At 39.2% G+C, this 17,149-nt stretch overlaps 2 protein-coding genes across 3 annotated transcripts; one reads left to right on the top strand and one right to left on the bottom strand.

Annotated features, from left to right (window-relative positions):
- Positions 1-331: 331 nt before the first annotated feature.
- Positions 332-13,792, top strand: cnot4a (CCR4-NOT transcription complex, subunit 4a). Of its 2 annotated transcripts, none has more exons than XM_083561546.1 (13): positions 332-577; positions 2,444-2,675; positions 3,989-4,186; positions 5,552-5,638; positions 5,727-5,828; positions 8,016-8,141; positions 8,238-8,362; positions 8,452-8,661; positions 9,552-9,609; positions 9,698-9,953; positions 11,273-11,683; positions 11,908-12,138; positions 12,441-13,792. In XM_083561546.1, exons 2-13 carry the CDS (start codon positions 2,502-2,504, stop codon positions 12,755-12,757), a joined length of 2,295 nt encoding a protein of 764 aa, XP_083417672.1. In that variant the 5' UTR covers positions 332-577; positions 2,444-2,501; the 3' UTR covers positions 12,758-13,792. The 2 variants fall into 2 exon arrangements, with proteins under 2 accessions (XP_083417672.1, XP_083417671.1); XM_083561545.1 differs by having other exon boundaries at positions 12,411-13,792.
- Positions 13,793-13,861: 69 nt separating this feature from the next.
- On the bottom strand, positions 13,862-16,513 carry tmem178ba (transmembrane protein 178Ba). Its single transcript, XM_083561547.1, has 4 exons — positions 15,710-16,513; positions 15,007-15,123; positions 14,599-14,736; positions 13,862-14,487 (listed from the first exon to the last, which is right to left on the bottom strand). The coding sequence occupies exons 1-4, from the start codon at positions 16,062-16,064 to the stop codon at positions 14,228-14,230; spliced, it is 870 nt and encodes a 289-aa protein (XP_083417673.1). The 5' UTR covers positions 16,065-16,513; the 3' UTR covers positions 13,862-14,227.
- Positions 16,514-17,149: the final 636 nt, after the last annotated feature.

Below are 17,149 nucleotides of genomic sequence, written 5' to 3'. Positions count from 1 at the left end.
CGTCTTCTTGAGTTGCTCAAAAACTTCATGGATCTTTAGGCTGTTCATATGAAATAGTCCCCATTTGATCAGCTACAAGAAATGAAAAATGGTCACCTTAGGAGCATAATTAAGTGAAAGAAGAAGAAGGCGAAGAGGAAGAGAAAAGAATGAGAAGTTTTACGTATTCTTATCGTAACATGAAATTAAATCAGGGTGTAAGTAGGGATTCGACAGCAAAAAAATGCATGCTGCTGCTCTCTTGACAAGCTGACCCGCTCCCTTGATTTGGCTGTAGTTTTTGTACAGTATGGCGCCAAGCAATAAACTAAATCTCCCACAATGCATTTCTGCCCTGAGTGCGCAAGCAGAGTGCGCGGTGACCGGATACTGTATTCCCTCCTCATCATTTTAATGTAAGATGGTAGTAAGACGCCGCTGCCTAAAGAAATAGTTAGACTAGACGAAATATCCAAACCAGCCATTTAAACCCAAAACAGAGACGGACAGGATTGTAGAGAAACTCCGGGTGCTTTAGGGAAAACCATTTCCGCCCTGATATTTGTATAAATATCTTCGGAGAGGAATCCCGGCTGAAGTGAGTATCCAAAAACTACCAACCGCTCGCCTGAAATCTTCTCACCGCACACTTGTGCTGAAAATGTTACGCTTTTCGGGGACTTAGACTTATCTTTTTATACGAATCATCTCTTGGTTTTACCCCGACGCCTGAGTAGGAGTAGAGGGAAAAGTCAAAGGTTGACACCGGGCGTTCCTGTGGCCAGAACCGGAGTGAGCATTGGGAGAGGCGCAGGCTTCGGGCCGGTGTAGGCCGCAGCCCCTAACCCACTCAGCCGCTTCAAAGCAGGCGAATATCTCTGGGAAAAACGGCCAAATATGTTGAAACGCCCAAGGGGGTGAGGTAGACTTGTTCCTGGTGGTGTCTGGATTGAAAATGCAGGTTTATGTGATGTGTTTTGGTCGCCTCTTGTCACTACGAGCTCTGTCCCAGCTGTGGAAACACCTGACCAGTGTCACTCTATCTGTTACCGCCGAAACATATCTCCATGAAACATGAGTTACAGACATGACCCTTTTTATGTATATATATACATATATGTATAGACAGCTTTTTGAAAATGATGGGTATAAACTAATCCATTAACATTTTTTAGTCTAAATCTTCAGAGTTGTTCGCTGATGCTGAGTAGTCTTGGTAAATGGACATATTGTGGAAAGGAAAAGCATTTGAGGACATGATATTATAGGACGGTCTGATGCGAATCCTGACAACTGTTCTCACTCCGTAGTGGATTATTTTCCACCTACACCATCTCTCATACACTACAGCAGTTTGCCGGCAACGTTTTATTATAAAAAAAAATGCCTTGTCATTGGTTTTTAACCATTATGTTTAATAATATACAGGACAGGATTGTGTTGTCACTTACACAACACTACAAACAGTGGGTTCCTCTTCAGCTTCTAGTTTTACTTTTTTTTTTTTTTTTTTTTTAAGTTAATAAAGCCTTTTTGCAAGACTGTTTTTTCAGTCTGTCCTATTACTGGGAAAGTGTAAAGTCTTACAAAGTTTCCTGTTTTGAAGTCTTTCCCATTTTTTGGAACTGACTGTTCAAGGCATGATGACTCCTTCTATAAATTACAAATATTTAAACACATAAAAACAACAAAAATTTTTTTTATCTTTGCTGTAGCTTTTCCATCTTTTGATACAGAACTGGAATTTCAACTCGTACATGATACTGATCTGATACAGACTTCTTCACAATAACTGAGCGACTTTTAGTGAGGGCCATGTTGTGCAAGTGTGTTAGAGGGGTGTTAGCTGGAATTTAAGATGAATTGTGTCCTGGGCTCAATGCAAGATCTGCGTTGTCTCCGTTGGTGTCAATCAGAAATTGTCTCACCTCCACCCGATACCTTTCCAGCGCATCGACACTCAATACTGAATAAGCACCAGCTTAATGTCTTTGAATACTTTCTCTCTAGATTCTCTCTCTGGGTTTTCAACATCCTGATTAGGTCCTTAATTATTTGTTTGGGTTGATCAGCTGTTAGGAATGTATTTTACATACTCTCTTCTACTGATGTGCCTCCAAAATATAAATGTAATCTCTGCCTGTAAAAATTGTAAATAGTGAATAAATCGTGACAGGAACATAATCATAATAATGCAGTATTAGTCAATTTAAGTGTGTAAGAGCTTAAGGATTATTCAAGGGTAGGAGAATTCTCCTGTTTGAGTCTCATGTAACTTCCACTGTGATCATCTTTCTATATGCAGTCAGTTTACATCACAGCTGGTGACCACAAGTACAGAAGTTAAAAAAAAACAAAAAAAACAATTACAAAACAGTCTGTGTTTTCCTGCTCCAGCGATCCTCACAAATCTTCTCACCATACTCATGTCTAAAATCTCTCTGCATATCCCGTTTCCTTCCAGCATTGTAGTGTCTCGCTTCGGTGAGTTGCCGTGATCGCAGCCATACCCGTGCAATAAGATGTCCCGTAGCCCTGAGCTGAAGGAAGACCCCATGGAGTGCCCTCTGTGTATGGAGCCTCTGGAGATCGATGACGTCAACTTTTTCCCGTGTACCTGCGGGTACCAGATCTGCCGTTTCTGCTGGCATAGAATTCGCACAGACGAGAACGGCCTTTGCCCAGCATGCAGAAAGGTAAAGTGCCACAGCTGCTGGATGACGTTTAGAGACTCACTTCCTCAGCTATAGAAAAGCGTGTTTAGCTGCTCTCATTTCCTTGTTTTGAGACTGGGTGAATGGGTGATGTTCTCTAAATTGGCCAGATTTATGCACAGCAGGTGATAAATCTCTGCTCTGCCTGCCTGTCTCTCTCTCTGCATAAGTTCCCACCCAACATAACGTTTGATGTGTCAGATGAAAATCGCTCGAGTCTCTCATGTGGTAACCATAGCGACAACAACGCTAAGCCTTTATGGTAAAGTCTGACCGCCACAAAAAGCAGCCATTTTGGCAGCACTTTCAAGCAGTTATTTCCAGTCATCCAAGACTAGGCTTCTGTTTACTCATATGGGACTAGGACTCGTAACCTGTAATAGACCACATATATAACATTTATAAACATAATATACCATAACGTTAAATTTTATATAGAAATCTTATACAAAACACGGTTTTGCAATGCCAACCTTATGCTTATATCTAACTCTATGGTTATGGTAACAATTATGCCTGTTTCTATGGTAATCTAGATCATGAGCCCTGAGAGAGTGGGCCAAATCCCAAATGTGTTTCTGCTCTCTACATACATTTACTCTATAGGAGAGTTTTGTTTCAAAGTGATATAACCATTTTGAAACACCATGTAATGGCCAATAGGAAGACATTTAAAATTTGGCCTTGTTTATATTGCAAATAGCCACCTCAGTCAGGTGCTATGTCCCACTTCGCCTACTCATAGTAACCATATGGACTATTTTTGTGCAGTAAAGTAATGTACAACATTGTTTTGAGCGTGTTTATAAAAGAAAGAAAAGAAAAAAAAACATTATGCAACTACTTGGAACTACTAACACATCGCATAACGAGAGCTCGTTACCTAGTGCTTTCAAAAATGCAAAAATAGCAGAGCATCCAGGTAGCTTTGGGGTACTCTTTTCAACACAGCCATGATTTGGGACACAATAATTCTAATCTTGGATACTATTTAGGACAGATATAAGGCGAATTAGGACGCAGCAAGGGTCTGGGCTGAAGCTAAGTTGTATTATTAATATACAAATGGAAGTCCAAGGCAGACTAAACAAGCTCTGTACCCGTCGCTGAGTGCTGGCTTGCCTGCTTGGAGGATGACCATGACTAGTGTTCATTTCTGTAGGTGCAACATTGTCATATTGCACTTTTTATTCACTGCTGATTAGAACCTGACACTATGATTAGATTTTTTAGAGTGTTTCACATCATAAAAGCATACAGCATTGTCTTAAATGATCATCCTGTGTGTGCTGTAGCCGTACCCGGAGGACCCGGCTGTGTACAAGCCCCTCTCACAGGAGGAGATCCAGAGGATAAAGAACGAGAAGAAGCAGAAGCAAAACGAGAAGAAGCAGAAGGTGACGGAGAATCGGAAGCACCTGGCGAGCGTGCGCGTGGTGCAGCGGAACCTCGTGTTCGTAGTGGGTCTCTCTCAGAGGCTCGCGGACCCTGAGGTAAGAGGAGATTTGCAACACAATGGGAATTCAATGGAACAGCAGCTATTGTTAGTAAAGCATCCCAGACATTGCCTAGTGTCATCCCCTGCTTATTTCTGACTTGAACAAGTAAAGAAGAGAGAGAGGGGGGGGGATTTAATTACAGATGTTAATATCATATTTAGAGGTCATAACTTTTCTTGAATTATTTCATGACATTTATTCTTCATCCAGTCATTCGGCTGCGTACATAATCATGTCATAAACACGTCATATCAAGTGTATTGTCATTAATAGACATGACGCTTAAGATTTTTTTAACCCTATTATCAGTCAATAATGTAGCAGCCTATTTCATGCAACATACTGCATGCTTTTACGCTCTTCATTTAAAAGGAAAAGTAATATATTATGTACAGAACAGCATCTGCTTTGGCATTTAGCAGTAATACCGACTTGAGCCAACTTCATAATTGCACAGTGATCGCATATGTCATAATTATGTAAGGATTAACATTTGAATGAAAAAGTCTTTTATGCAGTACACATTAAATTAAACAACAGAAATCAGAATTTGCTTACTGACCCAACTCGAGTGTGGACATAATATGTGCTGTGTTGCATTGTACCATCGGTAACAGATTGGGTGAGTCATCATTAAAAAAAAAAAAAAAAGCACTGTGCCTTCCTTTTCTAGCCACATTCCTTTAATGGACTGGTGTAATAGTGTAATAAAAAGGAAGGCTCGTTACTTTTTTGGGATTTTTAAAACCCACAAATAAGTGAGTCAAAATATCTGGATTCTTCGTTTGCTTAGAGATGTGGAACCTAAATATATATATGCAGTAGGTTGTGTTTCAGTGGAAATGTTATGCTTGCCATTGCTCAGTGCAAAACAGATATTTATTAATATATGGGTTTTAAAAGGATTTATAGAGATCTGAAGACTGGCATCTTAAGTTTGTAATCCAGTGAACCAGTGTTTATTTATTTATTTATTGATAGAGACTTAAAGCACTTTTGTTCTGGATAAGGGCGTCTACTAAATGTCATTAATGTAATGTAAATGTTATGTTGATTTATTGTCAATGTGTTTAAAAGCCCCTGGTGAAATTAGTGGCTTATCGATTAACTGAGTTTTACTCATTGTGTGAATCTCTTAACTATGAGTTTAATAGTTGAGTCAGTGGAGCTTACTTAAAATGGAATCTAGTCAGTGTAGAAATAATTCAGTGTTTCTCATTTCCAGTTGATGACCTGGAACTAAAATTAAATCACTTTCTGATTGTATCTGTAATAGACGGATCGATGGTTTGCATTTTTGGTGTGTTGTTCCATATGCTGTTCTGATGATCTAAACTCAATAGTTGTCTCATTTTGCAGGTCCTTAAGAGGCCGGAGTATTTCGGAAAGTTCGGCAAAATTCATAAAGTGGTCATCAATAACAGTACGTCATATGCAGGATCACAGGTAAGAGTAACCTCAGCTACAGAAATGGCTTAGTGTTTAAATCAAAATGACTATCTATATATAAACAATTTACTCATTTACTCTGCAGGGTCCTAGTGCCAGTGCCTATGTTACATACATCCGCTCAGAAGATGCCCTAAGGGCAATACAGTGTGTTAATAATGTGGTTGTTGACGGTAGAACTCTCAAGGTAAATACAATACTGCAACATTTTTCATATAGGATACAGTGGTAGCTTGACCTACGAGTGCATTAATGTATTTGTTTTCCGAGGTACGAGCGGTCACTCTGTCGATTTTTGCTTTGTTACGCGAGCAAAAATTGAGGTACGAGCTCGAAACGGTGCTGCTAGATGGCGAAGCGAAGCCAGAAAGCGAAGATTGTGAAGAAAATTAAGATAAGCAAAGAAGAAAAAGTAAAAAATTTAAAGTTTAGGGATACGTAGTGTACAGCAGTGATAGTAAAAAATTAGTTTTCCCTCCGCCTCTGCTTATCGCCTTTACCACCCTCCCCCTCCATTAGTGTTTTCGTTAGCTCAAGTCGTCTCATCTCCAAGGTAAATACACTGCGTAAAACCTTATTATATCTTTACATACTTTTTCTATTATGTTTTTATACAAGATTTGTTACTTAGAAATGTATTTTTCTATTTTAATAACATGAAACATAAAAACGGGGTGGGATTTTGAGGGTTGGAACGGATTAATGCCATTTTAAGTATTTTCAATGGGGAAAATTGATGTGCGAGCAAATTGAGATATGAGCTCGACCACGGAACGAAATAAACTCGTAGGTCAAGGTACCACTGTATATTGTTTCATCATATTCACGCACTGATTTTTTTCCCACTCTGAGGTAAGATGTGATTTGGTATTGATATGAAGTAATAGCCTTAAAGAAATATGTGATTATATTTAAGGGTTTTGGAATGCCTTTAAATAATCTGTCCATCCAGGTCAGATCCAAGGTTATTTATTTATTTATGTATTTTGTTTTCAACCTTTAACCAGACATAAGTTTGCACACACATACATGTAGGGCTGCAACTAATGATTTTTTTGATAATCGATTAATCTGAATTTGAAATCTGAGGTTAAGCTTATTATAACTATATAAAACTCTAATTCAAGGTATTTATGTATAAAAGTGTACATAAAAAATTCAAAAGCCACATATTGTTTAACTTATATAGTAGCTGCTTGTTGAGGAGTGCATGGGGATTTCTCCTTTGAACAAATTCACTGTAAAAAAAACCAAAACATTTCAGCATGAAAGAAGAAGCAATTTCTGTAAGTCAACATTTGTTTTTAATGATAACTGCAGATGGCAAGAAAAAAAAATCAATATAAAATAAATACATCATTGTTTAGAAATCTTTTTTTTTTAAATTCAGACATTTTTTTCAGTTGTAAAGGTATAAACATCTAGAATATAAATAAAAGCATTTAAACGTATAGTAAGCAGCAGTAAATCACTTTTGAAAACAGTTGTTGTAAACAAATGCTATAAAAGAGAATGGAACGAGGAAACGCAGATTTAAAAAAAAAATATGCATTGGTGTACAAATGCATAAGCATTTGCTAGAAACCACATCAGTAAGTAAAAATGTAATCGTTTACTGCTGCTGTTATTTGCTGCTTTTATCTTTTCACTGTTTTAATTGAATCCATCACAATGTCACGAGTGAGGTGATTGCATAACCTGATGCTCGTGAGTCACGCCAGAACAGATCTAGTGCGACTGTACCGAAGTTAGCAAACAGTTTACACAATAACGCTTCATTAAACTATACCATTTTACCATGATGAGGATTATACAGTTTTTGCTCACCGTGCTGATGTTTCGCCTTTACCTGTGACACCAGTGTGTTTTATTTCCGCATGCTCGTGCATCACTGTGGTACTTCCATGCCACACAAGCTCCTCTTTGCATAACTTCCAGGTACAGTTTTCTTTGTTGCGTTTATTATAAAATGCTCCTATGACTTGGGACGCACACTTTTTCCTGCTGCGGGTTGAACCTGTACTCCCCCCCTATTTTTTTTTGCAGGGGGCTGTGTTATATTGCCGTCACACTAAACTGAATTTTAGGCAGCCCTAAATCGATAACGGCATTTGTTGACAATGAATTTCATTATCGTTTTATAGATTAGTTGTTGCAGCCCTACATACATGCCAAACATGTAATTACTGATTACAGAAAATAATGGTGGAATTTGCATACACTTGTTTTATGATCTGACCATACAAATAATAACTGTATTAACTGTAACTGTAATTGCTAGTAATATGGTGTATTAGCACTTAATTGGGCCAGGGTTTTTTTTTTTTTTTTTGGTGGTAGGTGCTTTTATTGAGACTGATCTTTTTTCTTATAGGCTTCTTTAGGCACAACAAAGTACTGCAGCTATTTTCTTAAAAGCATGCAGTGCCCTAAGCCGGACTGCATGTATCTGCATGAACTGGGAGATGAGGCAGCTAGTTTTACTAAAGAGGAGATGCAGGTGAGTGCAGAATTTTATCAACACTGGTAAAGTATATAAAAGTCATGTAAATATTACCTTAATGTATTGGTGTTCTTTTTTTTTTTGTTTGTGTAGGCTGGGAAACACCAGGAATATGAACAAAAACTACTCCAAGATCTTTACAAAGCAAATCCCAACTTTCTACAATCTTCAACATGCGGAGGGGAAAAGTCTAAAAACAAAGCAAATACTACACAAAGGTGAGGATTCTATACTCCGTCATAAATTTAGATTTACTATATGGTTTAAAATGAAAAAAATAAAAATGTGGGTTTTTTTTTCTCCACAGACAGAACAGCGGTGGTAAAGAGGGTTGGCCTTTATTACAGGGTTACGGTAAACTAGTTAATGGTTTACCTACAGAACATAGGAAGTCCCCGCCCCTTTTAGATTGTTTGACAGACTCGGATCACTTGACCCCAGAAGAGGCAGACTCTGATTTAGGAACAGATCAAAACACAGGACTCTCACACTTCTCCTCAGTCTTAGAACCAACCAGGTACACACTGTCATACATGTGCATAATACAGATGTTATTCTTCCTAATGTTTAATAACATTTAAATAACTAAAGCAAATATTCTCGAAATAAATTAACTGGTATTATATTCTCATTATATTACCAGAAGATCAGGATGCAAAATTAATACCACATCATATGACACATATAATATACACTATATGAACAAAAGTATTGGGACGCCTGACTTTTTCAGGCACACTTCTTATAGAATGTTTTTGGATCTTTAAATAAAGTTCCAGTTTGGTCTTTAAATAAAAGACCCAAACGTGTTCCAACATGACAATGCCCCTGTGCCTAAAGCTAGCTCCATTAGGATATGGTTTACATGTGTTCCAGTGGAAGATTTTAAATAGCCCCCTATAGAGCACTGCCCTCAACCCTATTGAACACCTTTGGGATAAATTGGAACACTGACTGCACCCCAGGCCTCCTCACCTCACCTACACCTACACCTACTCCTGATTCCAGAACATTCCAGAATGTAGTAGCAAATGGGGACAAAATGTGGAATAGGATTAGGAAGAAAAAAGGATCAGTTAAACAGAAGCTTTTAGTGTAGGGGTGCCCAAATAATTTTGAAATTGGGCCAGATTTCCTTAAACTTCTTTGAAATACCCAGGGGCCAGTTGTATATACATACTGGGTATGTGTGTATGAATATACATACATTTGTAATATATATGTAAACACCCAACTAATTAAATGAACCTTATTTATTTGCTCAGCTGGGTGTTTAAATAAAACTTTGGCACTGGGTTTGGATTTTTGGACTTTGTTTTGTGTTTACTGTTTTGTATGTAGTAATAGAGGGATGCACATGTATTGTGTAATTTATTTTCCCTGATGAATATCTTGATTGTCTTTCAGTCCTGTTGATAAATCAACAGAACCTATAAGTATAGGGAATGGAGAGAATATAGCACAGGTAAGAACTGCTCTTTGCACTTTAGTTTATATATGATTAGTAGTGTTGTGTAAAGTTACACATTTTGTATGTATTTCTTCTTTCACAGGTCTCGAGCAGTGACTCACCTTCCCCTCCCCCTGGTTTTTCTAAGCCAAGCCTGGCAGTGCCCATCAGTGTGGCAGAACTCGCAGCTCGCTCGCCGTTTGAGGGCGCACCCGCCGAATCTCAGTCACTCTTCTCAGACAACAGTAACTTCAGACATCCGAACCCCATTCCCAGCAGTCTACCTTCTTTCCCAAGCTCCCCACAGGGTGGTTCTGACTGGCCCATGACCCCTGAACCCCAGAGCCTCTTTACCTCAGGTATATTTACTAAGATTAATGTTTACATTATCAATAAGCAAACTGTAAATTATCTAATGTAAACTGTTAAGCAGCTCTGGGATTTGATCATATGACCATCCATTCAGGAAAATAGAATGTTCACCACTGAGCCACCGCTAACCCCAGATTAGCCTTTTTTTGTTCATGAATCATATTTATTAATCCTGTCATAATGATTCCTATGAATAATTATGACCAAAGGTTTTAACAACGCATAACAAATGAAAAGTAGGACAATTAAAGTTAGTTTTAGAGAGAAGTAGGATCAATATTTGGAATGAAATAGATTTTGCACTTTACAAAAAGATCATGCAGTAACTAGGCAGTTAGCTGATGCTCTCTGAATATTTTTACCTCAACTGTATTTGTCAATACATTTTTATGACTTACATGTAAATTATGTGTGTTACTGCAAATGCAAAAAACATGCCTGTGTTTGTGAGTGAAAACATCATTGCTCTTGTGAGTGGTGGCATTTCCAATTCACATACACTTCTTAATTATCTGTGACACTGATTTTAATATCAGCTTGCATCAATTACACTATTGAACCCTGGCAGGCTGTCAGTCTGCTCAAGACTGGCCTGTGTAATATTGACTAGTGGTGCAGGAACATAATCTCCTGTTGTCTTGCTGTAAGTGCTAACAGTGTTTGATTAATCTACTGATTTTCACATAGTTTCATCAACATGCCATAATACTGTTTCGTTAAAGAGGTTGAATTGCACATTTGGAGTAATGCAATGTGAGTTAATTATTATTCATAACAGTGCTTTTCATATTCAGGGGGTCTCTGATTTAGATAAATTGTAAATCCCTTTATTCATTTTTGGGATAGATTTAATTGAGTTTAATCAATCAAAATCAAGTACGCTCATAACTAAACTTGAATCTAATGACAATTCTATTTAAAATGTGTGCCATTTGTTCAGAAAATGACCTGCTCTTTGAGGCCCGTAAATAGCCCAAATATAATTTTTTACTTTATTTTAGCTAAGTAATGCAGTTGTATTATTATAACTTTTTTTTACTTTTATTTTCAGTCATGTTCTCAGCTCCTGTCTTGCTGGTATAACTTTTATCTTCTGCAGTTTTTATACTATGTTATTTATATGTAAGATTAACACTGAAATTGGATCAGATTGGATATTTGTTAAACTCTAGCTGATTTACACTGAAATTTTTTATCAGCTTTGCCAATTTGTAATAAGGCCAGATGGCAGCATCTCCTGTATACTGTAAAAGCAAAATGATTGTATGCTCCATTGTGAGTGTTAACACCAGGCCTGTCTTTTCAGAAACCATCCCCGTGTCCTCATCCACTGACTGGCAAGCAGCTTTTGGCTTTGGCTCTTCGGCCAAGCAGCAGCAGCAGGAGGATGATCTAGGCTTCGACCCGTTCGATGTGACTAGGAAAGCGCTGGCTGACCTCATAGAGAAGGAGCTGTCGGTGCAGGAACCCTTGCCACGTTCGACCTCACTTATCCCTAATGGCCAGCCACGCCTTCCCCCGCTGCAGCACCGCGGCCTCTACAACTCCTTCAGCCTGCCTGCACACGCCCAGGGCAGCCCCGCACGCCAGCCCTGGATGGGCCTGCCCACTCGCAACAACCTCGCACACATAAACCACATCGCACACAGCCATTTCTTAGACCAAAGCTACCCACCACACCACCACAGCACAGGTCTCGGGGGAATAACTATATCAGGTGAGCATATACACAACAGCTTAAACACTTAAATTCCTAAATACATAACTGTGTTTCAAGATGATAAATGGTCACACCTGGTATAGTCGCAGCTGCAACCTAGTGCACCAATTACCGTGTTTTTGAACTTATTCCCAGTTCTTTGTGTGCTTGAAACATTTACTTTAGATGCACTGCTGTTGATTTGCCTCATATTAAGTGTAAAGTTTTTCCTACTTCAACAGAAAACAGTGGTTCTGTGGAAAGCATAAATGTAAAAGAGTGGCAGGACGGCTTGAGAGCACTCCTTCCAAATATCAACATTAACTTCGGAGGCATCCCAAATTCTACATCATCTTCCTCTTCCTCTTCTTCATCCACCTCCAGTATGAACCACATGGGGCTCCCGGCAGGACTCTCACACAGCCTGAGCTGGGACGGCACGACAAGCTGGATGGACCCAGCTATTATCACTGGTACTTTAATATACATTTTTATATTATATTTTTATTTATGTATATAATTTTTATATTATATTATTATATATGTATATAACATTATTAATTGTAATGTGTCAATAGCATATTACAAATGCACTTTTTTTTTTTTTACCCCAATCATGTTTATTGAAAAAACAAAACTACACATAGAATAAACGGTAGATAAAAAAAAAAAAAAAAACTTTATAAGGTAAATAATTTTTTCAAAGGCAGAAGTATAGATTTGAAAATCTGTTTACTTTTTTAAGATTTTACACTGGAACTCTTCACTGCTCCAGGTATGCCAGCGTCCACCGGTAGCAGTTTGGACTGTGTGCCAGACGAGAACCCTCCTCACTGGCTCAAGTCTCTACAAACTCTGACTGAGGTAGACGGGCCGAGTGGATCGGTGGTGTCTCAGCCTCGTCACTCAGCCCTGCTGGACTCTGCAGTTCGGCTTCCTCTGCACAGAGGTGGCTGGGCCCCATACCTCCCTCCTCCATCGCTCGCTCCCAGTCACTTCCACTCTCCTCCCCCAGGCTTCCAGACAGCCTTCAGACCTCCAGCGCAGACGACAACAGACCTCCTACAGAGTGCCGCCATGGAGCGCCACTAGGGACGGACCCTCATCTCTCCCATCCCATTTAACTTAACTGTAATGACGTGCAAATATCCTGATCATTAATAACATAAGCTCTTATTTGTCTGACCCCCTGTCTCCTCTCCATTATCCGCCTTCACCCTCCTGTATTTTGAGGCACACGTTAACAAATGTTTTAGTGGTTGGGGGAGGGGGAGTTAAATCATTCATATGTAAACAATCAAGGAGGGTCTGAAAAACATTTGATGCGCACACTATTAATAATGGTTAAAAACTTAGAGTACTCGTCCATTCTAGGCTCCAATTTTGATCTAATACTGTGAATGTGTTACTTAACGACAGGGATCTTAATGACTAGTTTAACAGAGGTCATTCGGACAGTCGTTTCAGAGGAAATGCTTGTCAATGTCAATGAGGTCTTGCATTTACTTTGGCTCACAGAAATATAGGAGGTTACAAGAAAACAGAGCCTGTGGTGTAAATGTACACACAAGTCTTAATGCCACAAAGCATCGACAGAGACCCCTGATGCCCTCAGACAGCATGCAGGCAGTTACTGCTGTACCTCTGTATCAGAGGATGGAGCACTGCCCTGCTGATGGCTGGGGGTTTGGGGCCTGTCTAAAACCCATAGGATGAAGGATGCCACCATGTGGCACTTTGTCACTCCACTACTAGCGAGAAGCATTAAGACTGCAGTGCACAGTTGCAAAATATGATTATTAAAAATACACAGCTAAGGAGACAAAAATCACAGGTAAAATGCTGATAACCTGAGCTCTAGTAATTAATGAAGTTTTGGTAACACCTGACCAATTCAGGCCTTCCTAATCATCTTTTTTTTTTTTTTTTTTTGGCTCTACTGTGGCCCATACTAAACAGTATTTATCAGACACACTCCTCCATTCTTTCAGGAAAAATTCAATATAATACAACCTCTTCGTTTTTAAACATGCTGCTGAGATAACACATTTAATACAAAGTGAAGAGCTAAAAAATGAATAAATAATCTGGTACAACAAAATCCTAAATAAAATTGAATACTCAGTGCCTCTGTTTTAAAGTTTTTTTTGCTCCCTTTATTTCTTTAGTAATCTTTAAGTAAAGAAATGTACCACGTTTTTAAAACAAAAGTTTTTATTATGTTCACATCACAACAGCGCATAACCCTACTGACACGGAAATTTCATCTCATATTTATATACTGAACTTTTGACTTCTTTGTGAATGTGTCTTTGTGAAGTGTTAAGTCTTCTCAAATCAAGAAATCACTGCACACAAACAGAACAAGAACTGCTCCATCAAAGATAATCAGATCACGTCAAGACGAGCGCTTTTATACATCTGTACAGCTGCGTTTACAGCAGAGGTCAACACACAGGCTGTCCACGCTTACATGGCGAGTGTTCACTTTCTTCAAAAAGTTGACAGTCACTTGTAGTTGAGGCATGTTTTCTTTTACACCTGCTGCATTTCAATGTTAGTTTAGCACACTGTGCCGTTCTCCATGCGGGATTTAGGGTAGGGAGTACGGCTGTGTGGTGGTGGAGGTTGAATAGAAGGTGCCAGAGTACAGAAGAAACCAGCAATAAGGGTGAGACCCAAACCACACCAGGCACTGAACATGGACCAGCCGTAACCGTGGCTTATGTCGTCTGGGAGGCTGAATATGTAGCGTGGGTAGCGGGAAAGTTCCAAATTAATGCCAGCCACACAAGTACACAGGGCGATGATGCAAAATGTACCTAGAATGAAAAAAACTTGTTTATTGCAAAAAAAAAAAAAAGATGCATGAAAAGCAAAATGACCATGGTAGATTATTGGATGTGTAATGGTCTTAATGCTGCAAGTCTTACCTCCCATAAGGAAAAGCAGACCAGCCACGTAGTGCATGAGGCCCTGATCCCAGCAGCAGCCCAGTAGTCCTATTGTCCAGCCAAACAGGATGATGGACAGAGCCATGCCCATGAAGGCTGCTGTCATCCGACGCAGATCTGAGGGATGAGATGTGCACCAAATGTCCATCAAGACATTTCATGTGCCAAGTAGCTTCAGGTATACAGGGACATTTACCGTCTTATTCACCAGGGTTAATCTTTTTCTGGGGTGATCTAAGTAAACCTTTAAATGTCAATCGAAAGAGCCTAATATTTGAAAAGGTGCAGCATTTACATATAGAAATTTTAACTAAAAATGAGAATGGGATTTCTTTTTTCTCAATTTTAAGAGATATATTCTTTCAATACAGATCACATCTCACTTACGCAAGGCATGCCAGTCGTCCTGCTGAATGGTCTTGGTGATATTGAAGGAGATATCCTTTCGCACCAGAGTCGAGGAAGCGTAGTAGTACTTGATGTAGGAGCACCTCTCAATAGTCCCTTATTATTTTGAAAGAAAGTTCAAGATTAGGCCATGTGCTATCAGGTGACAGGAGGAGCAAGATGCAATAAAGTTCATGTAAGATATAAAAGACTGGAGCTGGGACAAAGGAAAAAGAGCCAGTGGTGTTCATATTGAGCATCAGCATGAGTCAGCTACGCAGATGGCATTTGTTTTTACTGTTTCTCTTCATATGGTGCATATCTATTAATCTATATATGTGGCAGTCGTGGAAAAGACCTAGCATTCATGTGTGTGATCATTTTCAACAATATTTATCTAATATCTAAGCTGTCATGTGTAGAATGGTTGTGGATGATATGAAGCAGTTTAGGTCTGAGGATAATGTGTCTGCTTGTGAGGATCTGGAAGGTTTTGACAGCATCACATATCATATAATCAGGTCTGGATTATTTTAGTTTGATGTGATATCTGGGAAGTGATGTGGCCTAAGCGTTTGGAGGAAAAGCATTAGTGTCAATACTGTAATGGCTTCATCTGATTTATTAATAACCTTGCCATTTAAAAAAAAAATCAGCTGGACGAAATGCATGCGAAATAAAAATGGCTGATGAAGGTGTTCACCTTTTTTAATGAGCTCCTCGATGTTCCGGTCGAAGCCGAGACGGTAGCAGATGCTCCACAGCCCCAGGGTGGTGGAGTTGTAGCGGCGCTTGCACTCGTCCGCCGCGCTCGCGCCGAACAGCTCCCTCCGCTCGCGGGGCATGAGCGGCCGCGGCTCGCGCAGCGGGAGGCTGTGGCTCGGGATGTAGATGAATCCCGGGTCGGTGCGACGGCTCGAGAACGTGCGGCAGCGCTCCTTGTACCTCCGGGCGTCCGTTTCGTACCAGTGATCGGAGGATATCGCGACCGTAAGGAAGCACAACGCGAGCATGGAAAGCGCGAGACCGGCGTACAGCAGCCATTTACCCATCGCCATCGCAGCAGCAGAAGCAGCAGCGTGTCCTCTCAGGCCGCATCAGCAGCCCAGACCCACCACCATCTCCATCCGGTCAAAACAACCTCAGCATGCTCGAATTATTCAAAATAATTATTAAATCCAAAACACACGCTTTCGATTAATCACCGAAAGAGCTGTTCAATCTACCGGCTGCGCGAGACTCCAGTCTGTTAACTCTTCCCTGCACTGCATTCACTCATACAGCAACCGGGCAAAACGGAAATTTCATTGCACTGAATTAAATACACAAGCCATTTCCCCTGTGCATTAATAACACTTCTTCCACACATCTATATACAATTATACTGCATACATTATATTTTAGTAAATTGTTCATACCCTAAAGCCATAAACTCAAATGCTAATTATTTGACACAGAAAACATTTCCATCGTAGGTCAAAATTCTGCCTTTATTTACTGCAACCCTCAAGAGATTTCCAAATGCGTTTATTCCTGTAGGATACCCTGAAGAGTAAATGCTAAATAAAAAAAAATATAAATAAATAAAAAAAAAAACGCATGTATTTATATAAAAACACTAAAACCCCAGGGTGTGTTCAGGGCTTAAAGATCAGTCCAATAGAAACACTTGGACACTAATCATCATTTGTTTAAATGCAGGTACTCTAGTTATTTAACTAAAGAGAGATGAAGACAGAATATTAGCGCTCATAATAGAGGTACTGAAATAATCACCGAGAAAGCAGTTCTGAAAATTATTTTATTGAAGTTGAAGGCAATTGATGTTCGTTATCTCTAGTGTTTTAGTTATACTTTTTTTTTTTGTAAATAAAAATCAGACCAGTTCAGAAAAGGGAGGCATTACAATGCCCATGATTTATTTCTACAGAATTACAAATTCAACAAAAACTTTATTCCTGGAGGAAAAAAAAATAATAATCATATGGACACTTACAAGTCACATGTGCATGGATAATTTGCTTCAATATTAAATTCTGTCCCATGCAATAAAAGGTTTACAATTTTTTTTAAGACTTTAGAAAAGAAATTCCCAGTGCAAAAAAAAAAAAAAAAATAGGAATTAAAAACTATGTACTTGTAA

Source organism: Silurus aristotelis (assembly GCF_946808225.1).
Source record: "Silurus aristotelis genome assembly, chromosome: 14".
NCBI classification, from domain to species: Eukaryota; Metazoa; Chordata; class Actinopteri; order Siluriformes; family Siluridae; genus Silurus; species Silurus aristotelis.
Note: the sequence above shows the minus strand (reverse complement) of the source record. Positions and strands in the feature narration are given on the sequence as shown.

Excerpts from the sequence above, each read along its gene's own strand:
- cnot4a (XM_083561545.1), top strand. The coding sequence starts at position 2,502 with ATGTCCCGTAGCCCTGAGCTGAAGGAAGACCCCATGGAGTGCCCTCTG. Across the intron at positions 8,662-9,551 it reads TCAGTCTTAGAACCAACCAG|TCCTGTTGATAAATCAACAG; the intron begins GTACACACTGTC and ends ATTGTCTTTCAG. Across the intron at positions 9,954-11,272 it reads CCAGAGCCTCTTTACCTCAG|AAACCATCCCCGTGTCCTCA; the intron begins GTATATTTACTA and ends CTGTCTTTTCAG.
- tmem178ba (XM_083561547.1), bottom strand. The coding sequence starts at position 16,064 with ATGGCGATGGGTAAATGGCTGCTGTACGCCGGTCTCGCGCTTTCCATG. Across the intron at positions 15,124-15,709 it reads CGAGGAGCTCATTAAAAAAG|GGACTATTGAGAGGTGCTCC; the intron begins GTGAACACCTTC and ends CAAAATAATAAG. Across the intron at positions 14,488-14,598 it reads TCTGCTTTTCCTTATGGGAG|GTACATTTTGCATCATCGCC; the intron begins GTAAGACTTGCA and ends TTTTCATTCTAG.